This window comes from Alnus glutinosa, chromosome 2 (genome assembly GCF_958979055.1).
Source record: "Alnus glutinosa chromosome 2, dhAlnGlut1.1, whole genome shotgun sequence".
NCBI lineage: Eukaryota > Viridiplantae > Streptophyta > Magnoliopsida > Fagales > Betulaceae > Alnus > Alnus glutinosa.
The window spans coordinates 34,261,521-34,286,379 of record NC_084887.1 but is presented as its reverse complement, the minus strand read 5'-3'; the positions used below and the strand labels follow the sequence as shown (position 1 = coordinate 34,286,379).

The 24,859-nt window shown below is 36.8% G+C and overlaps 2 protein-coding genes across 7 annotated transcripts; both read right to left on the bottom strand.

Moving 5' to 3' along the window:
* Positions 1–3,966: 3,966 nt before the first annotated feature.
* On the bottom strand, positions 3,967–14,897 carry LOC133859687 (2-methoxy-6-polyprenyl-1,4-benzoquinol methylase, mitochondrial). Of its 4 annotated transcripts, none has more exons than XM_062295193.1 (9): positions 14,701–14,897; positions 14,206–14,301; positions 12,892–13,018; positions 12,739–12,800; positions 11,149–11,307; positions 10,875–11,019; positions 6,083–6,154; positions 5,307–5,415; positions 3,967–4,319 (listed from the first exon to the last, which is right to left on the bottom strand). In XM_062295193.1, the coding sequence occupies exons 2-9, from the start codon at positions 14,297–14,299 to the stop codon at positions 4,218–4,220; spliced, it is 870 nt and encodes a 289-aa protein (XP_062151177.1). In that variant the 5' UTR covers positions 14,300–14,301; positions 14,701–14,897; the 3' UTR covers positions 3,967–4,217. The 4 variants fall into 4 exon arrangements, with proteins under 4 accessions (XP_062151177.1, XP_062151178.1, XP_062151179.1 ...); XM_062295194.1 differs by having other exon boundaries at positions 14,669–14,880; XM_062295195.1 differs by lacking the exon at positions 6,083–6,154 and having other exon boundaries at positions 14,701–14,880.
* Positions 14,898–16,403: 1,506 nt separating this feature from the next.
* On the bottom strand, positions 16,404–24,194 carry LOC133859686 (polypyrimidine tract-binding protein homolog 1). Of its 3 annotated transcripts, none has more exons than XM_062295190.1 (10): positions 23,901–24,193; positions 22,998–23,207; positions 20,768–20,830; positions 20,617–20,690; positions 20,418–20,513; positions 19,106–19,163; positions 18,932–19,036; positions 18,763–18,844; positions 17,366–17,478; positions 16,404–17,138 (listed from the first exon to the last, which is right to left on the bottom strand). In XM_062295190.1, exons 1-10 carry the CDS (start codon positions 24,081–24,083, stop codon positions 16,638–16,640), a joined length of 1,485 nt encoding a protein of 494 aa, XP_062151174.1. In that variant the 5' UTR covers positions 24,084–24,193; the 3' UTR covers positions 16,404–16,637. The 3 variants fall into 3 exon arrangements, with proteins under 3 accessions (XP_062151174.1, XP_062151175.1, XP_062151176.1); XM_062295191.1 differs by lacking the exon at positions 23,901–24,193 and adding an exon at positions 20,981–21,038 and having other exon boundaries at positions 22,998–23,162; XM_062295192.1 differs by having other exon boundaries at positions 16,995–17,138; positions 17,413–17,478; positions 23,901–24,194.
* Positions 24,195–24,859: the final 665 nt, after the last annotated feature.

Here is a 24,859-nt window from a genome sequence, read left to right as displayed (position 1 = left end):
GAGGTTGTGTGTTTCGTCTCTAATTGGTGTGTGACCCACACGTGCTTGTGGTTTAGATATTTTGTTTTATATGCGTGTGGGCTATAGTTATTATCTCTAGCCTTGGAAGATGCCGATCAAAGTTCGTAAAGATCGTCCATCGTTAAGGGGGTTCTCAAAGAAGGCACATGAATGCTTTACACACGCCAACTCCGGCGGTCGTTTCTTTCTCGGAACCAAGTTAAATTTTAATTCTTTATCTTTAATTCACTTCGATGACCTTTAATTTGGTCAATCGGGCTTTAATTTGTTTCTCACCTTTAATTTGGGCGTTGTGATTATATATATATATATATTAATTACTTTTATTTTTAATATATATGGCTAGAATTATTATAAATGGAGTTATTTTTAATTTTTAAAATTGGACTCTGTTTTTATAAAATTAAAGTGCTGAAAATAGAGCCGTTTTCAGATAAAACGGCTCCAAATGGAGCCCATTTATCTAAAACAGCTAGAAATTGAGCCGTTTTTTAAAGGGCTCAAGATTGAGCCGTTTCTTACAAACGGCTTTAATTTGAGCCGTTTTAGATAAAAGGGCTGAAAATAGAGCCCTTTTGCTAAAAACGTCTCTAACTAATATTTAGGTTGTAAATAGTCTGCTCAAATTAGAGCCGCTTAAAATTAAACGGCTCAAAATGGAGCCGTTTTTTTGAAAGCGGCTCCATATAGAGCCGTTTTATCTTAAGCGGCTCTAAATTTTTTGAAGCCGTTTTAAAAACAGGCTCAATTTTGAGCCGTTTTTAATTTAAACGGCTCCAATTAAAAACCTTTTTAAAAAACGGCTCCAAATGGAGCCGTTTTCATTAAAAACGTTTCAAATTGGAGCCGTTTTTATAAAACGGCTCCAACAGAAACGGCTCAAAATGCCTTTTTTTTTTGTAGTGTATATGCATCCGACTTCTTTCTATTCAAGTTTCAATTTATCACTATCTTAAAAAATAAAAAAATAAAAAAAAATAAAAAAAAATAAAAAAAATAAAAAAAATAAAAAAAAAAACTCTCAAACTTTAAAAACTAATCATACTTGATCCCATTTGCATAATTTATAATTTGTATATAAGCCGTACTCTCCGTTTACATTTACTATTAAAATAAACAGAAAATGTAATACGCGATGCACACATGATTTTTTTTTTTTTAATTTTATTTTACTTGAATTGTCCAAATTTAATTACCTTTGAAATATATATATTTTCAAAAAAAAAAAAAAAAAAACTAATTGGGTGGTCAAACGACCCCTCAGCCATAAGATGATGGTTTTGGCTACCCCCTTACCAGTTTGGAAGTGGTCGAACCAGTCCTAAAAAATAAAAAAAAAATAAAAATAAAAAAAATTATAAGGTGAGAAAAAAAATTTCTAAAAAATATAAGGTAAAAAGTAAAAATTTAGCCTACTAGCCTATATCAAAAAAAAAATTATTGCCACTGGCTCCTGCCCATAAAAACTCCTAGCTCCGTCCCTAAGTAAGGATGACCAAACCTGAACCACCTCTCACCACTACTTCAGTTTTTTTATTCATTTTAAATAATTTTTTGGAATAATTTGGATAGTTCAAGTAAAAGAAAAGTCATGTGCACGCTCATCATGTGGTGTTTTCCGTCCATTGTAATAGTTTGATTGAAAGGAGTTAAATATCATTTTTTAAAGTTTTGTGGGCTAAGTGCCAAAGGAATGGTACATAGTTTGGGAAACTAAAGTGTATTTTCTCAAAAAAAAAAAAAAAAATTGTATAATGATTGTGGCATATATATATATATGCATTGGAGGTGTGCTCTAATTAGTTCAATCACCATAATATTAAACATTAAGTCTTGTTGTCATTTTTATTTTTTTATTTTTTTTTCAATTCGGGGAAGGGGGGAAAGGGCAGTAGCTAGGGAAACATAAGTCTTGTTTATTTGTAGTACTGAATCAGGGCTAGCTCATACAGTTTATTACTGAAACTTAGCTATTAGGAAGCCACTGGTATAGTACTAGAAGAAATAGCCCTTCCACGAATCCAATTAATGTATAGAAAAGTAAATATGGGTTACTACTTACAAACCAGTTTGCGTAATGAATGTCCGTGATCCTTATGTACATCAAAGGATGTCATGATCAGTAAGATCGTAGATACTGATCGAGATAATTAATGAAGATAAATATATAGACTATATATAACACAGATCGATATTTCCGTATATAGCTGCATATGTATATATATATATATATATGCATGTCCTCTCAGTCGTCTCATGTGTGATCAGGAAATACCAGTGCCTTGCTGCAGTTGTTGTCTCATGCATGTCTGATGTCTGCCTCAGACGGCCACTGCATCACATCACATGTATGTATGCTTTCGATCGTGAAGATCGAGTTGAGTAGTGATTAAAGATCATGAGTTTGTTCTATCCTCTTCATTGTCGACAAAAAGCTACACTGCATTAATAAAAGCTCACCCCACCTAAATCAAACTGCGCGCATACACCATTCACAACGTACATTATAAGGCCAACATGTATACCAAGCTAGCACCTCACCATTACTGCTTCTTCCATGCTCATGCTCATGATCCTAATTAAGCTACTGCATGTCCCGTACGTACGTGCATGTATCAATTTGTAAGGGAGATGCACATTAATTGTATCTGACATCCATGGTCCTTTTGCCTCTATTATTATTTATTTGTCTGCAAAATTTGATCATCAATAACTATAACAGCTCAAGCAGGTTCCAATAACTTTCTCCTTGTTCTATCCTATCCAGGGTCATTAAGGTCATGTTCTATTTGCGTGTGGTCTGCTCACCAGCAAACATCAACGATGCAATCATGCAATCAAATTTACAACATTTAAGACACGCACACCCCGCAGGGCGGGTTGGGGCAACCCTTGCACCGGAGCTCAATGAATTTGGATCCTCTCCATTTCATTTGAAAGGGAGAGATCAATTTAGTTATAAATCAAGATTATAGTTATCTTTTCACATTTTATAAAAATGTTAAAAAACAATTATACTTCTGATTTATAACTAAGTGGAGATGATCCTGTTCCGAGCTCAACGCCTCAACCATATATGCCTAAATAAACTAATATAAAAAAATAAAATAAAAAAAATCAGTCTAATATCTTTCTTCAAACAGCTCTCCACCACTACTCTGATGCCACCTCCAGCTTAGTTACCCTTGCGGCCTCGCTCCTCTATCGACTCTTGTACTACAGCAAAATGTTTGTTCTTGGCTCTTTGTAGGGATGATAGTCGGGAAAAGATGAATTTTCTTTTTCTTTTTTTTTTTTTAAAAAAAATGACCATTTGGGAAAAAAAATTAAAAAATATGATTATCGGAGAGAATACATCAAGAATATTTAAATAGAATAAATTAAAGTAAAAAGATAAAATAGTTAAAAGTTCTTTAACTAAAACTTGCTAAGCCGGATGTGATTTGCTAAAATAGAAAAGGTGATTTTTTAATCGGATCTTAGTGGATTAAAATTAAGATAGGAGTCCCAAATTTCACCGCTATGAGCAACTTTGGTGGCGTCTCTTCAATATTAGCAACCATCTATCATGTGCATAATCAATCTACAAAAAAGAACCCAAGCCCTCCATCTCATACTGGGGAACAAATTTTCTTTTGACGAAGTCAACAAGAAAATGACATGAATGGATTGAGATATGCTTGCAAGCTGCGATAGATTATTAGAACACGCCTTGTATCGCTTTCCCAGTAGATCCAGCCAGCTTTACTCTATCTTGATGCATACCGTTAAAAGGTAAAGACAAATTAACTAATTGACAAGGCACTCCAAATCAAAACCTGCACCGAAGCTGTACAGATTATCTGCCAATCTCTACACAGTCGGTCGATTTCTTTGAGAACACTAGTGAAGGTTGGGTTTGAGACTGACTGATTTTGATTATACAGATATATTAGGGAAGTACAGTTAAAGTGCCCACCATCACGTGGCAACCCACATGGCTACAGCGGCCCATCAAGATCAAGCTTTATTAAGTGATAAACCCATTTTTCTCCAGAAATTTGAACAAATGGACACTCGTACAGAGTCCCCTTCAAACTAACTAAAAAGCTTTCTGTCGTATTTCATACAGGGAAACATGAACTGAAGCTTCACTGCCAGAAATTCTGTGAGGTATACAAGCTGTAGGGATATTTCAGATAAGAATTGATGACACATTAAAATTTTAATCCTGAATGGATGGCAACCACTCCACCACTAAGATTTTCATACTCAACCTTCTGAAACCCTGCATCTGCAATCATCGAAGCAAATGTCTCCTGCATTCATCAATTATGATAAAATTAATATATAATACAAGATACCAGTACAATCCAAATGGAAAAACCAGCAATTCTTCTCAATTTATAATTTTTTGTCTATCGGGGAAAAATACTGCAAAGGTCCATGTGATTTAACCTTTTATTAAATTACTTTCTTAAGGTATGCTCCATGATTAAATCGCTCCCTCTGTACTATTTTCATTAGGTTTTGTAACAACGAACTGTGACACATAGGCCGATGGTCACGTCATATTCAGTACAATTCGACACTATATATAATTGAGTCAGCATCAGTTAACTTTACCATATCATTTCAAAATACGTCATTTGAAAAATAACACATTAGAAAAAATAAATAAAAATAGGAGAGAGAAAGAAAAAGAAAGCTAAGAAAAAAAAATTGACAATGAATGAAAAAAAAAAAATTAAAAATGAAAGTAGTTGGAGGTGACCGAACCACCCCTAACCTAGATAGCTATCATCATCACAACCAGTTGGTACAAAGGAGCACATGTAGGTAGAGTAGGAATTTAATGGCGCATATAGAGACAGACGACATAAGTTAAAACCAGAAATCACAAGGCACTCCCATCAATATAAATACTGCAAACTATGTTCTTAGATTTCCAAATTTGTTTTCTTTGAACTTTAATATCCTCTTCCCCTGGAAGGTAAAAGAAAAAACATGTCATGCACACCCTACTCTATTCAGTTTGTTCTAACACCTCTTTGATGTTTTACTCACAGTACCAGTTTACATGCATACGCACATATAGCAACTTTTAGTGAGTTGAAAGATAGTTTTTAGGGAATTGACCAGTTGAAAAATAAAACCTTTGTTTTAGCTTATAGTTTCTACATAGCACCTGGGAATTGCATTGGGGCATTTTCCCATCAGATGGCAGCAGTTGTCTTGATACAACTAAACTTCAAACAAACATCAGTAATGGTGGACTATATTTTGAAAGACAGAAGAATAAGAACCTGTGAGGGAAAACGGCGAATACTTTCAACTAAGTACTGATATGAATCCCGATCACCTGCAACTAGCTCTCCCACGGCTGGAATGATGGAGAATGAATAATAATCGTATCTGCATAAGAAAACAAGCAAGACTAGATTAAGGCAAAAGTAAAGTGCACAACCGCAGAGAAAAGGGGGGAGGGAGGGAGAGAACTAGATTCCAGTAAAGTCTGTGAAATCCATCATCCAATGTCTATGTCTTCATATGAAATGAAAATAATTTTCTCCAATGTCTATTTAGATGAACATGAACATAGTTTTCTCCAATGTGCGAAATCCATTATCCAAAAACAGCAGACACAGTAGTGGCATTAATACTTTGTTCTTCATACAAATGGACGTCTTATTGGGTGTTTGGGAAAATGAAAATGAACCAAAATAAGTTAAGGGTGTAAAAATTTCAAGTTAGCCACTGGACAAAATTCATAAAAAATAAATAAATAAATAACCTCAAAGGATCCTGGATTGTCAAATCAGTTGAAAATCAGGGTGATTTCAAGGAAAATCTTTTGTCAATCTATTGATTTTCAGATAGAGGCTGATGCAGCAGACTACAAGACAATTATGATTTTGCTTACACAATAAAGATGACAACAAAGAACTTTTCTTTTTCCCCTTTTGCTAAGAGGTTTGATGCTGATGCTAGTAGTCAGAAGGAACAAATATAGGTTTATGAATAGCCACAAACTAGCTTATCATACACAAATTTAGTCCTAAGTTGTTCATCAGATACTCACAATTCCTTAAAAATAGGAGCTTCCACATGGCTCAGTTCAAGGCAAAGGAATCTTCCTCCTCGTTTTAGTACCCTGATAAACAAAGTCATAGAAGCCAGTATGATACATAAATATCAGAGCAAAAAAATTCCTTGGTAGCAATAAAAGGTACTCAATACTTAGTTCAGTGCTACATTGTATTTATTTAGTAATAAATAATAAATACATCAAGTCTGAGATACAATGGGTGGCAAACCCCTCCATCCCGTAGAACTGTAATTTTACAAATAAATTCTTCTCCAATACAGGGGATGATATTTTTGAAAGCTGCCATTTCATCTTAGTTTTCCTCCCATAAGTATACAGAAAAGTTTCTAGCAAGCTTCATAATTTCATTCCATATTTCACACTTCTAGTACGAGCACACACTACCTCACTTTTGCTATACATATTGGTTACTTAGATCTAGCCTATATTTGTTTTCTCGGATATATCTGGTGGAAGATGTATTTTCTTTAATGGAAAGCCAAAGGGTATATGTCCAACAATCTCAAAAACAAAGGCAGTTTCTTACCAAGTTACCAGTTTCACCATATAGTTCAGACCTATCAAAAGGTAAGTCTCAACCAATCCCACTCATGCTTGAATATGACAAGTAAATGATTGACATAAAGGAAATAAAATAACAGTCCTCCTAATGGACAGCTTAACTATTTTCATTTCGTATCACTGGTTTCTCTAACTTATTGATCTCCTAATCCAAAATGATTTATTCCACAATTCACAAACCTAGACAGCGCATCTTTAAGCCAAAATTGTTAAACTTGAATGCACTCTTACTTCTCCTAAGGCCTCCATTAACCAACAATCTCAGGCTATGGTCTGGAACTGATCTTGGAAAAAATTATCTGAACAGCATCCCAAAAGTTCTTTCCACTGCCTGGGAAGATAGGCTACAGTACTCTGAAAACTCTAGAAATCTTCCACCCATATTAACTTGATGATGCACATGGAGAGTTCTATACCAAATTACCAATCATAAGTGTGTCAAGAAAATTAACAACTTCAAATCTTCCAACCCAGTCCATACCAACCCTGAATACCCTCCATCTCAACACTTGTGAAGAGTATGGATCGAATCTACTTCCTTCATTATATAGAATTGGTGTAATAAAGTCCCAAAAAAAGTTGCATTTTTCACATGCACAGCTGTATTGAGCAAAATCTTAATCATCGATCATCTTATTAAGCAGAACATTATTTTGAAAATTGGTGTTGCATGTGTAAAAATAGAGGTAAATCTGTGGATCACTTCTGCTCCACTCCTTTGTTTTTTTTTTGATAAGTAATGATAGTATTATTGAAAGCGTAAGGCGCCCCTACGTACACTAGAAGTATACAACAGGAAAACACCTAACTAGTAAGCGAAAAAGAAATCAGAAATTCAGCAAAGCTGATAGATAAAGGGTACAAATAAGCCATCGACCAGACATACAAAGTATGGAGAAACAGCTCTAACACCTCCTCTAGGGAGCTTTCTAGATTCTCAAAACACCTAAGATTTCTTTCTCTCCAAATGCACCAAAAAAGGCAAATAGGCACCATCTTCCAAGAAGTAGCGCTCCCAGATCTCCCAGACTTCCACCAACAAGCAACTAAGTCCATCACACTCCTAGGCATGACCCACGCCATACCAAAGCGGGAGAAAATGTTGTTCCAAAGAGCAGAAGCCATATCGCAGTGCAGAAGAATATGATCCACTGATTCCCCATCCCGCTTGCAAAGATAGCATCTGTCCACAATAATTAAGTTCCTCTTCCTCAGATTGTCCAACGTCAAGATTTTGCCTAGAGCTGCAGACCAAGTGAAGAAATTTGCCCTCGATGGAGCCTGAGACCGCCACACACACTTCCATGGGAATCGAGTACCTCCATCACACATCATCGAACCAAAAAATGACTTCACCCTGAACACACCTTTCTTGGATGGAGCCCATTTAAGACAATCAGCCCTCTCCATATTCACCTTGGTAGAGCCCAGCATCTGGAAGAAAGAGGCAAAAATATCGACTTCCCAATCATTAGCCTCTCTAATAAAGCTCACATTCCATTGAAAGGACCCACCCAAACTCTCCAAATTATCAGCCACTGACGCATCCTTCACCCGAGCAATGCCAAAGAGATCAGGGAACACCTCTTTCAGAGTCGAATCTCCACACCACAGGTCATGCCAAAATCTAACCCTACTCCCTTCCCCCACCTCAAATCTCAGGAATTTGGAGAACTTCTCCCAACCTTTCCTTATAAACTTCCACAACCCTACTCCAAACGCCCTAGCAGCCTCTCGGGAGCACCACCCACCCCACAAACTACCATACTTGCAATCCACCGCAACTCTCCACCAAGCATCCCTATCCGTGCCATATCGCCATAACCATTTACCTAACAATGCGCAATTGAACTGAACCAACTTCCTGATGCCAAGCCCCCCGTACGAGATTGGCGTACAAACCTTCTCCCAACTCACCAAATGGTATTTAAAAGCTTCACCCATGCCACCCCAGAGAAAATCGCGTTGCAACTTCTCAATGCGAGAAGCAACACTCACCGGAATAGGGAACAGCGACATGTAGTACGTAGGTAAGTTAGAGAGCGTACTCTTGATAAGGGTCACTCTCCCTCCCTTAGAGAGGTATAACCTTTTCCAACTAGCCAACCGTTTTTCAACCTTCTCAATGACTCCATCCCAAATACGAGAAGATTTGTAAGGAGCCCCCAATGGAAGACCCAAATACAACACAGGCAAATAAGCAACTTCACACTCTAAAAGGTCGGCTAACCTTCCCACATTATCGACATTCCCCACTGGAATAATGCTGGATTTGGCCAAATTCACCTTAAGCCCCGAGACAGCCTCGAATAAGAGCAAGAGAACTCGCAGAGATTGAATCTTGGCGGAGCTAGCGTCACAGAAAATCAAAGTGTCATCGGCGAACAAAAGATGGGAAAGAGAAACATCACCCACCCTGAAACCATTCAACACACCCCCACTCACTGCCGCAGAAATCATACGACTCAGGGCCTCCATAACAAACACAAACAAAAGGGGAGATAAAGGGTCTCCTTGCCTTAAGCCTCGAGAACTGCTGAAAAAGCCGTATGGTGAGCCATTAACAAGCACCGAAAACTTAGCAGAAGAGATGCACCGCGCTATCCACGAACACCATTTTCCCCCAAAGCCGCATCTCCTCAACATATACAACAGAAAATCCCAATTGACATGATCATAAGCTTTCTCTAAATCCATTTTGCATATGACTCCCGGCTCCCTTGATATAATACGACTATCAAGGCATTCGTTCGCAATTAGAATTGGATCAAGAATCTGCCTCCCTTTGATGAACGCACTCTGGGATTTGGAAATAACCTTGTCCATAACCGTCTTCAATCTGTTAGCCAAGACTTTAGCAATAATCTTGTAGATTCCTCCTACAAGGCTAATGGGCCGGAAATCTTTTAGAGACAAAGCTCCTGGAGTCTTAGGAATAAGAGAAATAAAGGAAGCATTCAAGCTCTTCTCAAACACTTCTCTAGCATGAAACTCAGAAAAAACCTCCATAATGTCCGATCGCACCACCTCCCAGCAAGCTTGGAAAAAAGCCATGGAGAAGCCATCCGGACCCGGCGCTTTATCACCATTAAAAGCAAACACAACCTTTCTAACCTCCTCCTCCTCAAAGGCTCTCTCCAACCACCTAGCTTCTGACTCTAAAATGGTATCAAAGGAAAGATCATCCCACCGAGGCCTCCAGCTATGCTTCTCAGAGAAGAGATCTTGATAGAACTGAACCACATGCTCCCCTATCTCTGCCGGATTAGAAGAAACGGAATCTCCAATCAACAAGGAATCAATAGAGTTATACCTTCTATTTGAGTTGGCAATCGAGTGGAAGAATTTTGTGCATTTATCTCCTTCTTTCAACCACATCACCCTGGACTTTTGCCTCCAGGAGATCTCCTCCAGTAAAGAGCACCTCTCTAACTCACTGACAACCTCCAACTTCTTTTGAATCTCCCCCTCAACCAAAGCCCTACTACCTTCCACTGTATCAATCACCTGAAGCTCCTCAAGAAGCTTTTGTTGCAAGAGAACTATGGTCCTTTGTTTATAATGTCTTGGGGGTTCAAAGGGTAAAGCCAAAGGAGGTGGTAGATGTGTACTTTAGTTGGCAAGGGTTGTTTGGTAAGCATAAAAAGAGCTTGGAAGACTGCTCCACTTTGCCTTACGTGGACAATTTGGAGAGAAATGAACAATCGTACTTTTGAAGGCGTTGAACAAATCCATTATTGACCTTAAATATGCTTTCTGGCATTGTTTGTATGGATTATCTGTCAACACTGAAAGGGTTTCTGTTCTTCATCTGTTGATTTTGTAGATTTCATTAATCTTTAAGTATAATTCTTCAGGGGGAGTTTCTTCTCATATCAATAAAGTAACTTATTAATGTTAAAAAAAAATATATACAGACAAGCAATGTTTGATAAGTTTTTGGCAATTACTTATAAAAAAATAATAAATAAATAAAAGTTTTGGTTAATAATATCAATATGTATCAAATTTAGAAACATAATTGCTCCCAAAAGACAATTTAAGTTATGATGAATGTCAAAATAGAAAGATCCCATCCATATAAAGGATATAACCTATTCAATAAGACTATTAACTACTTTGAAATAATGGTAAATTGTGCTGCATCCACAAACAATTTAGAGGCTGTAAAGGTATACAACAACATGCCAAGGTGTAAGCTTACCTGTAAGCTTCAGCAAGAACTTTCTCTATGTGTGTAACATTCCTAATCCCAAAGGCAATTGTGTAACCATCCATTGAATTATCTTTGAAGTTCAAGGCTTCTGCATCCCCCTCCACCCATAATAGGGATTTGTCTTCTCCAAGACCTATAAAAGTCAGGAGAAGATGTTCATTTCAAAACTAAAGCAGGATTTATGACATAAATTTCACATGCAATCCTCTAAGGAGAACATATAATTCGTCTAATGACAGTTCACTAACTCCATTTACTTTACCTCTCTCCAAGGCTCGCTTTTTACCAACATTTAACATGTTGGGGTTGATGTCACATACGAATATCTCAGTTTCTTCATGTAAATTATCTTCAAGAACATCTTGCATTGCTCTATGTTTGACACTGTTTAAGGCTTCCAGGATTCGGAAAGCTACATCCCCTGCAAAACTTCAAAGCTTTAAACCCAACATCCACAAATATAATTAAGGTTTTAAAACAAGAACAAATCTGGATTGCATCATAGCAAATAAAATTCGTTTTCACACCAGATAAGGATTTTCATGTGAAAGCAAGTTCATGCTGAAAATTTCCTAAAGGAAAATTAATGTTTCGCTTCATTTCACCAATTTACATAAATTGTATCTGGAGGTCAGTAATTTTAAAAAACCTTCAAAATTTGTCAAAATAACTAATTTTTTTCTATATTGTATCTTAAATTGCTCCATGATAAAGCATCTGTGAGCATTGATATAAAAACTTCCGTCTATTTGGGAGACCTGGACGCATGATATGATCATAAAGAATAAAAGCATAGGAAGTATAACGCGTGCAACAGATTAAGGTTGAACAAAAAGAAACTTTTAATGAGAGATGAGGCAAAACCTCTAGTTGGACATGTGATTGGGGGATGGAAAAACACCTACTTCTGGCATGAAAATTGGCTTCCCTTTGGTGCTATTGTGAATAAATTTGGAGATCAAATGATAGGTCCCAATATTCCCAAGAATGCCAAAGTTGCAGAAGTCATCAGAAGGAATAGGTGTTGCCTTCCTGAAGCTATTTCTGAAAAAGCTCTTAAAGTTTGGAAAATAATTGAAAGCCATGTTACCATCCACAGCGATGAAGCGCTAAAAAACCTGTTGATTTCAAAAAGGTGATGAGAAATTCTCAACAAAAATACTTGGCAGAGCATACAAGAGAAACCTCCTGAAGTTCCTTGGTATAACATTATTTAGGAAGGTTTAAGGATACAGAGAAAGTTTTATACTGAGGTTTGCTCTAAATGGCAGATTGCAGAAACAAGATTTAATGATGAAAAATTGATCAGGGATAATAAGACTTTCATGAAACTCCCCTCATGAAAGACTTATCAAAAAATTGTGCTGGATGTACAATTATGATGTTCAGGCAGTTGTGCTGGATGTACAAGTATGATGTTCAGGCATGTCGATGACAATGAATACTGCTGATATTAGGAGACTTTTTGAAGCTTGGCAAATTGATGTCAAGAATTTGCTGCAGAGAATGGCTGGACAGAGAGGTGATGGATGAAATACTTCTAGATTGGCTGCTATTCTGTATAGTTTTTGAGGTAGTTGTTATTTGAGGAGAATTATCTACATGCAAGGCAGATTAGAGGAGTGTTTACCATATAGGCTTGAGCAGTGTTAAGTTTTTGTTAGATGGGTGCATCGTTGTTGATAGTTTTGGTTGCACTGTTCTTTATCCAATAAAAATTCATCTATATCAACGCCCCTCCCCACTCTTTACATGTTGCCCAATTATATCCAACACTTACAGTATTCTCAAGTTTTTAAGCCAACAAACATCAACATATCTTAGATATAATTATTGTGCATGGTATGCTAACCTGTCCCGCCAGCCACATCAAGATGCTTCATTCCAGGAAATGGATTCAGTTTGGAAACCAGTCTGAAAAAGTTGGATATGCAACATTGTGAAGGCAAAGAGCAATAGATTTCAAATCCAAAATAAAATCAGGCATGCACGACCCTTGGATTACCTGTCCTTCCATAATCTATGTAATCCAGCACTCATCAAATCATTCATCAGATCATAGTTTGAAGCCACATTGCTGAAGACATTACCAACCATGCGACTTTTTTCTTCTTCCTGTACTTCTTTAAATCCTGAAATGAAATTCTAGTAATGATTATTCAATATAAGCTGTGAAGGTGAAGCAAAGTGACACCAAGCAGCAATTATTACTTGATCCATCAATATTCTAATTAAAAATCAGGAATAATTATTAGCTTTCCAAATTTACCAAGGTTCCCTTTTGTTAGCTTGAAAAATAGAGGGATGGTGAATTGCCTCCACCCCTCTTTTTTCACGGGTAAACTTAAAGTTACATGTATAATGTGCAGAAATCCTCTGAAAAGAAAAATATTGAAGGAAAAGGAGGCCTGATGATTATAGTAATAATAATCTAGATCCAGTTTCTTTGTTGAATCTTAAAATGCCAAAAGATTTAATAGGGAAAAGAAAAAAGAAAAAAAAAAAAAAAGAAAAGAAAAAGTGAGGCATTATTACTTAGAACTCATGAGCCAAGCCATAGTCAAAGGTGCACCTTTTGAGACCTTACATCTTATGAGATGTAAACTTAATGCAGAGTGTAGCCACAAATCTCAGTATTTTAGTTCTCAATAAAAATTTTTTATCAATATTTAAGCATAAATTTGTCATAGTTAGCCATGTTTCTCGACGGAACCTTTTCTTTTTCCAGTTTTGATAGTTCTGTGCATCAATTTCACATGCACTGATTATCAATTGGAGATAATAGTTTTTTCTCCTAGCATAGTCCAATGAAATGTTCATTCACTTTTTAATGTTCTCCATTCCTTATAGTTAACTGTTTTTAGCGCTTGTCTCAAATAGACAACTAAGGTTACCTTATGCCTATATCATAAGGTTGCCTCAAGAGTAAAACACGTGGCATTATGCGTTTACATTTCACCAAAAACAGAAAAGATACATAAAAAAAAAAGTTTGGAAAATGTTTTGACGAATTAGTTATAGTCCTATAAATCTGATTGGCTCCACTAGAGGTAATCTGTCATGTTAATTGAAGATAAGCATTTGCTTAAAAAGCAAGGTTTTCATTTCAAGCGCTAGTCAACACAGAACGGGACCCTAATTTTTGAAAGTCCAAAAGAAAATTTTTGGAATTTGACACATAAACAACTTTTGTCAGCACTGCAAGGAAGTATTCAAGAATAAGGAAACGTTCATACTCAATAAAATCATTTTAATGAGGGAAAAAGGAATATGTGACGAAAAGGTTTTCTGAACAGAACACACACACAGAAGGACGAACCAAAACTGGTGGCATGTGAATGCAGTAGAGAAGCAGCAGAGAATCTGGGCAACCATTTGCTCCGCAACTTCCCAGTTACCATTCTCAAGGCCATGGCTATAAACAAAAATAAATAAATAATAAACAGGATCAGATCACAGTCAGATGTACAATCAATTCAGATATAATGTAAGAATTAACATTTTAACTCGAATTCATACATATCTAAATGATGACAGTCTGGATTATGTAAAGCTAAGAACACAATAAAGCGAGAAGCCTGGGAAAATGTTTTCATTAGAGCATTGAGTATTTCGAGCATTTAAGTAGAAAGAAACTGAGGCACTGTTGACTGCTATAAAAATGAATTCATTGGGAACAGAAAAAATTTGAAAATTTCTTGTGCTCTATTTTCTCAAAATCGAATGAAGTTGGAGACAATTTGAAGAAGAATATAAGAAGAAGAAAAACGCAAAAATATAACCTCAAAAATAGTATAAAATTAGCGCTTCTAACCGGTGACGGAATCAGGTCAGTGGCAGCCGGAAAGGAATAACGGCGGTCAAGGCTCGCCGATGCCGGAGGCAACGGTGACAGTAGTCGCGCGGGGTGTGAAGAGGAGAGAAAAGAGAGAAGAGAGGTGGTTAACTGGCCGGGGATCCGGCTTTTTTCTATGCGGTACTAAAAACTAAAAAGTACCGCATAGATGCTGTAGTCTAAAACAGCACCGTTTTGTTATAAATACACTTTTCCGGATAATCAAATGACAAATATGCCCTTTCTTACATAAAAGGGAATCCTAGCTAACACCTGGACCGACCTGGACGCCATGGTTCACTTCAGCGCAAATGGGATTCAAAAACAGACGAAAATAAAACAATAAAAGTCTTCAAATGTTGTCTGGGCAAGTTTTGATAATAGAAGTAACAACCAAATATACAAACGAACAAAAAATAACCACTGCACTTCTGCATTCAAATACTTGCACAACAAAATCCAGGGAAACAAACAGGAAACGAAAGCAATAGAACAATCACGAGCAAGTGAAGCTGAAGCTCATAGACTTACTTGGAAACCTCTTCCCAGAGAGAAGCATGGCAAACTACTCCCAGTCCCGCCCGCAACCGGGACCCGGTACTATTAGGGATTAGGGGCTGAGGCTCCCCAGAAATACCACTAGACCTTGCCAACGCCCAAACGATGTACTTTTTAGTACCGCATAGAAGCCGGATCCGTTAAGGGGGTTTGGGTTTGCAGTATAATCCGAGTGCTGAACCTTTATTTTTTTTTTTTTTTTTTTCTGGGCCTTTAATAAACTTTCATTTAATTTGTTAGAAGTACCAAATCTTTTATCAAGACATGTATATCAAAGTGATGGAATAAGATCTCTCCATTTCAAATTACTTGATACTATCCGGCCAGAATTTAAAGTTGATACATCTAAAATATATATGATTTCATATTATTTAAATTTTTAAAAAACGCAATTAACATTGACTTCATATACACTATTAAATGCACCACATTATCTTAGTACCATCTTTTAATAAAAAGATTTAATACATCTGCCATTTCTCATTTAATTTTGTAAACGGCAACTATTTTTCACACTGGGGCACGGGTTATAGACGCGACATCCATCGATGCAGATTGATTGGCAAGACGGTGGAAATAGAACACCTTGAATCCAACTTGCATGCACACTTACTTAACATAAGGAAAAAAACGATCACCGGAAGTGGCGCCGAGTATCTTTAAAAACCGAATATTCGGTACATATTTGGTTCATTTTCTTTGAGGAAACTTGGGAGATCACGCTTAGTCTCTAAGATCTCTTCTATTTACCGACATTTTCTGAACTATCTTCATTAAGAAAGGCTAGAGAGATTTTCTAAACCCCGGCCAAAAGACGAGTTTTTAGTTCAAGCTTTTTCGAAGTACGCTTAGGTCACACTATCCAACATGACCCTTTGTAGGGATAACCCATTCTGCCCATTCGCTGCAGAAGTTTTCTGCACGAGGGGTACTCGCCAATGGCTTTCAATTGCATCAACCATATTTATCAGCAGCTTATGCACAGCCCTGGGCCTTTTACTTAATGTTATGCTCCATTTTGTGAACGAACTTTGATACCTACTCTTCACCTTCCGGTGTTAACGGTTTCTGACTTCTCCGTTACCTTACTAACCAGCCTCGTCTAATCAAATTAATACATAAAGGGAACAAACCAAAAAAGTCACTTTATACCCCCAAATGCAGCCGAAATCGGAATATCTGAAAGGACGCCACATTGAAATTTTTTAACAGTTACAGGTTTTCTTTGATGATTAGACAGACACAAAGAATTCCAGAATAAGTGAAGAATTGAATATGTCGCGTAGAAGTTTTTGCACGAGAGAGAGCCAGAGACGCTAGGAATGCCTCGCATTTACTTGAAGAAGAGAAGATACAACCTATTGACCATAATAAGTAGGCTGACCAGGACGCGAAGCACCACCATGTTGCACATTTGGCGGAACCCCTAGCTGACGCTGACCCGGAGAGGAAGCACCACCAGGTCGCACATTCGCTGGAACCCCTGAAGAAAATCCCATGGAAGTGACAGCAGAAGGAATTTGGCTGGTCGGTGTCAGTGGTGAGGAACCAGCAGGCACTGCTGCACTGGCGTATGCAGGAACTGCAGATGCAGCAAAAGTTTGACCGGTATAAGTGCCAGGAACCGATACAAATGTCTGTCTGCCCGCCTGCATGGCAGGATCCCATGGTGCCACCTGTCCACCAGGATACTGAGCCGGCAAAGCACCTCCTGAAGTAAAATTATTCCCATGATACAATGGACCAGCCTGAGGATTTTGCCAAACTGCTGGAACACCAGGGTGACCCGATGACACTTGTTGTGCCGCAAGCAAACTTGCATCTGGAATTGTATAATCTCTACTTTTATCACTGAAAGCCTATAACAAATGTAAGACAAAAGATCAGATTCTCAGAACATTTTCTCAAACATGTAATAAAATATAAGAAACCATAATAAACGGGCAGTTAAGTGTGTCAAGGAAGCATACATTTAAGGACCAAGTTCGATCAAGAAAGGATCCACTTTTTCTTCTAAGGACGTCTTTACATTATTTCCCCTTTTATTTTTTCTCATGAACATTAACTCAAAATTACATATTTATACCTTTACATTGAGATCAGTATGACGAGAGTATGATAGATGAAGCTTACAATAGCCACCATCATATATGCAATGTCCCTCTAAGGCTTCTCTGGCAGCTGCCGCAGTACTAACATCTGAAGATTACAATTAACAGATCAAATGATGGTGGCTTAAAAAGTTCAAATAACACTTGGAAAAAAAAAAAAAAAAAAAACTGCACCAAAAAAGTAAAAATTGCGCCTTGTTAAAATGGGTTAACAAGCGATTGAAGCCTTAAAATGGTATTATGACATATACAATGTGGAGAAAAAATAAAAAATAAACAAAGAAACAAAGCACCAATTATTTTATTGTAGTATGATACTAATGACAGTGTCAAGAATCAACGAGACCTAAATGCCTGAAAACCACCATAAAACTAAACAAAACCAAGCCAAAAAAAATTTTTTGACAAGTAATAAGCCAATCTCATTAAAAGCGTGAGGCGCCCCTTAGTATACTACCAAGCCAAAATGAAGAGGGCAAAAGTAAGAAAACATAAATAAACTTTCAACAACAAACCAGGTAAAATATGTCACAGCAAAAAAGCAAATAGATCCCAAGTTAATTTATGTCCTGTATTCTTCAACAATTAAACAGGGTGCTTAAGAAAAATGAGAAGTAAAGCTGCTTCAAGTCTGCCTGTGAACTGACAAACTTGGAACTTTGTTCCATCCCTACATATGATCAGTGCGATCACCAGATTCATATTTCACTGCCTACAAATTTCAAAAATTAAGGTATAATGAGACATCAACACCAGACAGGAACTAAAGCTTGGCCTTTGATGAGTAATATGATGGATTCTAACAATGCCCTTACAAGTAAACAGATTCTATTAGCATGATTTTGTATCAGCACAAGGTACCTTTTGAGAAATAAACCGTCTTCCCTGAGTAATTTTCATATGAGTGATTGAAGCATAGTTGCTATGGTGAAGGAAAACCATAAAAAGAACTACTAAAATATGCACAGCAAATTTTCCATGATGATAATGGGATCTCTAAACTCGGCAGCACAGTAATCACTCCAGTAGTACTGGTACCCAGAAAACATAATTGGGTGTGTTGGATAGGGTTCCAGGGTTCAAAGGTTCAATCCTTGAAGAGAGAGAGAGAGAGAGAGAGAGAGAGAGAAGGGAGACCTGAGAATGGTTAGTCAAAATTAGAAACTTGAAGGGTCAAAAGACCAAAGAAAATTTTCCTTTTCTAGTTCTTGCTCAAAGTGAAAGAACAAGTAAAAAACGCGCAAGAAGAATTCTTACATGCAAAAATGGAACAGACACCAAGTTTTAAGGATGCATGAAATTAATGCAGAAAGATTTGAAAGAACCACTGGTTTCATGGGAAACTAAATCGCCATATAGGGAGGGTATATACCAGGATATTGGACAAGTGCCTGGGTTTGACCATTCTTCTCAAATATAGCAATTTTCTGGACAGTTCCAAACGCAGAGAATACCTGTAACAGGTAAACCAGCACAACTGTATGAGTACAAGTCACCTAATTCATTATCAATTTACGTTAGGAAAGCACATAAACCCTAACCGTGTGAAGAACATCCACAGTAACAGCATACTGCATGTTCTCAATTGAAGCAAGAAGAACATTACTCTCGAGTTCTTTCTTTTTTCCATCAGGCCCTACAGAAGGCTGGAAATGACAGTTTGTTAGTACTCACCACAGCACAATGCAATAAATGTTTTAAGAACAAGAAGGCACCTGCACAATTCCCTCAATTGCAGTAGGATTCACAGGAAGGTACGGATTTGTATAGTCCCTGTCAGATCACACAGACAAAATCCACATCTATCATGCATTCTTACACACCAGTACTAATACACAACTTTCAGATAGTGCCACTAAGTAGAAACATATCCATATTACTGAAAACAGTAACTGAAAATTCAATATTATTATATGAAAACAAGTTGGGAAGGCAGCCACAATAAGACTAAATTAAACACTTGCGTGAAACAGTCGAGAGAGTATAAGTAATCTGCTACAATTTCATTTATACTTTGATATTACAACAAAATAAACTGAGAGCAGAGGAAGCTACACCAGATTTTGAAAAGAGGATACTCAATGTGGTAGACCTTCTCGCTTGCTAGAAAGGGTATTTCGGTAGGCTACAGAATGTTGTTCTGAGGAATATGGTTCCATTTTGACTTATGTGGTGTCTTTTGAGGGGAAAAAAATTATCAGAGTTTTGAAGACCGCGAACAAACATTGGCATAATTAAAGAATTTGTTCTTCAAGACTCTATCAGTGGACAGCTGCCTTTGACTTAAATATTTCTAGCTTTCATATTTTTCTTGATCTTTTTGCTTCTACTAGCATGTTTCTCTTGTATACTTGTTGTGTATGGGTTGCGTCTTTTGCGTTTTTTAATTAATTGTGTTTACTATATATATAATCTCAAGAGAGTAACAACCTACTATAGAAATTCCACTCAACTCTCAAAATACAGTGCAACAACATTTAGGAAAATGCTTCATGACAGAATTCTGTGACCTTTCAGTGAGACCCTAGTAAAAAGTCAAGGGGTGACAAAAGTGATGATATCCAACAGACCAAACAAGGTCCAATTTCATATAATTAAAAAAGATTTTACCTTAAAGAAACAGAGTGAGAGATATGTGTATATAACAGTAATAATATATATGAAGTTCTTAAGACTAATCATCCAAGATGACAAAAATTGTCTCCATGAAGAAGCAATTTTTCAACCAAATCCACAATAATAATAAGGAACTCTGAGACTACTACGACATCAACAAATGCATTAAACAATTATCAAAAGATTGAGGAAATTACTAAGTGGCCATGACAACACATCTGTGTTCTGCCTAGCAGGCTTCACTAACCCCCTAGATGACAAAAAGTGTGGACATTAATTAGCAGAATCCAGAAGCCAAAATCAAAAGCATACAAGAACAAAGACAAAAGATTAAGTAAAGAACATGGTCAACACAAAAGACTTTTAAGAAGAATATAAACAGATTACAGAATCTCTTGATTCCATTGTTACCTGCTTCTGTGAGACTGGAACTTGATATTCAGATCAGTGTGTGCAGAATATGAAATACGCAAGTGACATGAATTAACATGCTCTGGAAGCAAATACCTAATGTAAACCATCAGAACACGATTAGCAGACATTCAATATCAGTGCCCTTCCCAAACTTATTTAAGTCCAAAGGAGAAGGGGGCACGAAAGCTGGACATACCTGGGTATGCTTCTTTCATTTAAGGCATTCCTTGCTGCAGATGCAGTCTCAGAATCGCTGAACTGGATTAAGGCCTAGCGAATGCCATAGAGTAAGAGAGATATAGCAAGATAAATGAGATCTCAAAAAGATTCAGTGCAGTTGATCATACCTGGAAACCTGCAGCCTTTTCAAAAGTAGCTATTTTATGCACAAAGCCAAAAGCAGAAAATACCTGGGGAAAAATTCGAAATGGTCATGATTCGATCATATCAATATCATTAATGAAAAATAAAATATAACTATTAGAAACGAGCCCATATGTAGATATTATGGAACAAAAAGGAAAAATCCAAATGGATGAGAAATAAGTGCAGAATGACACCTGTACATATATGCGTGACCTTAGAAAGGAGTATGACGTACAAGATAATAATTCCAAACTGTCTCCAACAAAAGAATTTAAATAAGAGATATCACCATCTGTGATTCAACCGATTTCAATAAAAATTGGCACATAGATGCTAGCTCTAAATAAAATGTGAGAAAAAATAATAAAATAAACTCCAATGCTGAAGTATGCAACCAATACTCCCAAAATGTTAAGCTACGAAAGCCCAAAGTTACGAGTAAAAGTTTAATCAAAAACAGAAAATATAGGGTACCAATTATAAGGAACAAAACCTTAGGAAATATGCCTGAAAGAACAATTTTAAAGACGCTAAATATGATGCTTGCACAAACAAAGTATAGTCAAAACGACATCATCCGCAACTTATCATACAAGAGTTTGTTAAGGTTAAGGCCGAAGAAAGCGGGGCTTCTCGCTAATTGGCGTTGTCTGTGTAAAAAGAACAAGGAAGCGACTGATCATCTTATCCACTACGAGTATACTTCAGCTCTCTGGCAATTGATTCTTAACCTTTTTGGAGTCTCTTGGGTTATGCCTAGCAACATTCAATAACTTCTTCATTGTTGGATGGTACAAGGGAGGAGACATCCCAAAGAGGCAATCTGGAAAGTTATTCCTGTCTTCTTAAGGTGGAGCATTTGGAGATAAAAGGAATCGTCGTATTTTCGAGGATAGTGAGATAAATGTGCTCTTTTCTAAAATCTCCTTTTTTTGAGATCTCTCTTCGGTTGGGTTCTTGTTAATGTTTCTAACTTTGTCTCAACAAATATGGTTGATTTGATTTGCTTTTTACATTGTAGCAGGTTATAGGGTTATGTCCCTTTTGTATACTTTTCGTGTACGAGGGTTAACCTTTTTTCTCAATAAGATCTGAATTATTCAACAACAAAAAAAAGGCCGAAGAAATACATGCAAAATTGTCATCTCAATCATTGCATAGAGCAGCTCCTAAAATTCATTGCCAGGACACACCATTAGTCCCACCTTACTGCAATCTTTAGTCCCACCTTTAGGCTTTTTAAAATGTAGTTATCAAAAAAAATACCAACAAGGCATGTGCTACACAAGACAAGATGTAGACAAAAGTGTGCCTTTTGCACCACCTTAGACCCTGATTCCTGAGGCTTCACAAGATATAACTAATATATCTCACTCAATTCTTAAAAAGACTACCATGTTTCTTATATTTTAACATACAACATTAATGGTTGCTTTGAAGCTAGGAAAAAGTTGTGCTTGAGTTAAATGACTTTGTTGCATCCAAGCAATAACCACTAAAATTATACAATGTATGTAATGTCATCAAAAGTACAGGAAAAATACATTTTTTATTTACCATATTTCTTTTTCTGGATGTTTAAACTTGTTTCACCAAGTTTCTTACCATTATTTTTCCTTCCAATAGCTCAACATGTAATGGAATATCAACTGCATTCCATTGACTATATAAAAGATTCCTCAAATGTCCGTAAAAATGAATTGAAATATTGTTTCAGTTCCTGCTAAGTATTACATTCTCAATATTTTCTATCCCTTTTCCATAAGGTAGTATGTGTTTATGTTAGAAAAACAAACCTAGATGACTTACAGTATTTACCTAGAAGCTTCTACCTTTGCGATGCAAGGAAAACAAGTTTGTTTATATCCATCTTAAAAACACAATACAATTGCTTATTTGGATGGGAAAAAACACTAACCCAATCAACTTGTTTTCTATTTCTAGCTAGGTGTTTCTCTTGTATACTCAATCAATATTTGGGTTGCGCAGTTTGCACTTTTAATAATATTTTGATTATTTAATTAAAAAAAAACAGTAACCCAATCAAAAACAAAATACCGATGACAACATCTGCTTCACAAAAATAAAAAATTTTAAAAGATCACTTGAGAAGTACACGCCTCTTTAGAAAATGCACAATTAGTTAATATTAGGATTCGTAACATCTGACAGACAAACAATGCAACTGATCAAGTCAGAGAAAGCACTTACCAAGTGAATGACATCAATGCTAACATCGCCAGCTTCTACACCCTCGATGGTAACCAGCAAGACATTTCCGGGAATATCTCCAGGACTTTTATTGTTGACAATTTCGTGCCTATTTGAATACTGAATATACACAGTTTTGCCACGAACTTGTGCAGGCTCTGAAGATGAGGCATAATATGAAACCATTGATATGGCCTGATTTAAATCTGCCTGCAATTGTTAATATTTCTATCGTAAATACATAGCCACTGCCTAAAGACGATAAAGAAAAAAAAAATGTGCATAAAATTAATAAGTAATTAAATAGACATTATACAATGCATGCTCAGCAGAGGGAAATGCATGGCCATAAACCAACTTAGAGTGCCTATATGGAAACTAATTCATTTGCAATTCTTGGGGAATTTGTATATGTTATGGAAGGGCTCTGAAAAAAATGAACACTGCTATTTTTACTTTATTTTTCAAACATTTTCTCGTTGACCATTTTCTACTATTCCAAATGGATGTGAAACTAGATCAAAACTGCAAAATGCAATATTTTGCAAAAAAACGCCACGGACAATTAACTAAACCTCATGACTTTTCTCTCGGTTCCATTACCTCCATTGTAACCCACTACCTCATAAATCATCCATAAAAACCAAAACCCCACAGTTCAGAAAAACACCAAATCAACAAAGCCCCCATTTCAGCAAGACCCAAATCGTTCTCCACCAAAACACTGTTGTATCAACACATACATACCCACATAGATAAATTCGCAAATATACACAATATAATTCTTATACAAGCTCCAGGACACCATTATATGGATTCTTCCAATATCCTATGAGTGAACTTCAAATTTCGAGCAGAGAGAAAGGGAAAGGAACCGAAGCGGAAGTACAAAGAGGGGCTTACGAATTCGACGAAGGCCTGGTTGCGATTGGCACCGACGTTGCACTTGGTGTTGACGATCTTGCCGAAGGGCTTGCAGAGCTCGATGAGTTCCTCCTCTGTGCACTCCCAGGGGAGGTTGCGGAGGTGGAGGACCTTCGAGGGGGTTTGGGTGTACCGGAATTGGGGCTGCCCCGAGGTCGACATCTAGGGTTTTTAGTAAAAGAAATAAAATAAAATAAAATGGACGCTGTTTGGCCGTCTGGAAAGTGCGATGATTTTTTCTGATAAAGTTCGAGCTCTAGGTCGCGTGAATGAAGTGTACTCTGAGCATTTTATAAGAGAGGGGGGGTAGAAGGGCATTCACTTCCATCTCTTTGGTCAAATTACCAATTTCTCCTTCGCCGTACTTTTGGTTCTTCTCGTCTTTCGTTTTGTTTTTTTTCCTGCTCTTGTTTGATGGCCTAACTTTTGTCCTTTAACTCCGACAAACTAAAAATTAATAAAAATTGTTAAAATGTCCTTTAATATATAAGAAGTACATATTATTTTATATGTTTTTTAATATTATTAATTATAAGAAAAAAAAAAAAAAAAAAAAAAAGCATTCCAACGTGTTCAAAAATACAGGTCAATTTTTAAAATTGGGTTGAAACAAGTTTGGAAAAAAAATTATTCACACAAATGGTACAATAATTTTAATCTATACCCTTCTATTAAAATTATAAAAAAAAAAAAAACTCAACAGCGACAATACATAAATAAAAAAAACTCCACCCTTCTCTCTCCTTTGGGTCTTCCGTTTTCTTCCTTGAGTGAGAGCGTGGTGAAAATCTGTAGCTCTGGGAGGGGGGAGGCCTCACGCCTCACTCCTCCCAGTTGGTCCCTGGCTCCTTTAGAGCCATGGGCTCTTTTGGTTCCCCCTGGCTTGTTCCAGTGGGGATAGTAATGCTCCCAACCACTAGGATTGTGGAGTTTTTTCT

Bases quoted from the DNA above. Each gene is read 5' to 3' on its own strand.
- LOC133859686 (XM_062295190.1), bottom strand. From the start codon at position 24,083: ATGTCGACCTCGGGGCAGCCCCAATTCCGGTACACCCAAACCCCCTCG. The intron at 20,831-22,997 runs GTAAGTGCTTTC...ATTTTTCCCCAG, and splicing joins GCATTGATGTCATTCACTTG to GTATTTTCTGCTTTTGGCTT. The intron at 20,691-20,767 runs GTATGATCAACT...GGCATTCGCTAG, and splicing joins AAAAGGCTGCAGGTTTCCAG to GCCTTAATCCAGTTCAGCGA.
- LOC133859687 (XM_062295193.1), bottom strand. From the start codon at position 14,299: ATGGCCTTGAGAATGGTAACTGGGAAGTTGCGGAGCAAATGGTTGCCC. The intron at 12,801-12,891 runs GTAATCCAAGGG...CAACTTTTTCAG, and splicing joins CATAGATTATGGAAGGACAG to ACTGGTTTCCAAACTGAATC. The intron at 6,155-10,874 runs GTAAGCTTACAC...TTTGTTTATCAG, and splicing joins GTTCTTGCTGAAGCTTACAG to GGTACTAAAACGAGGAGGAA.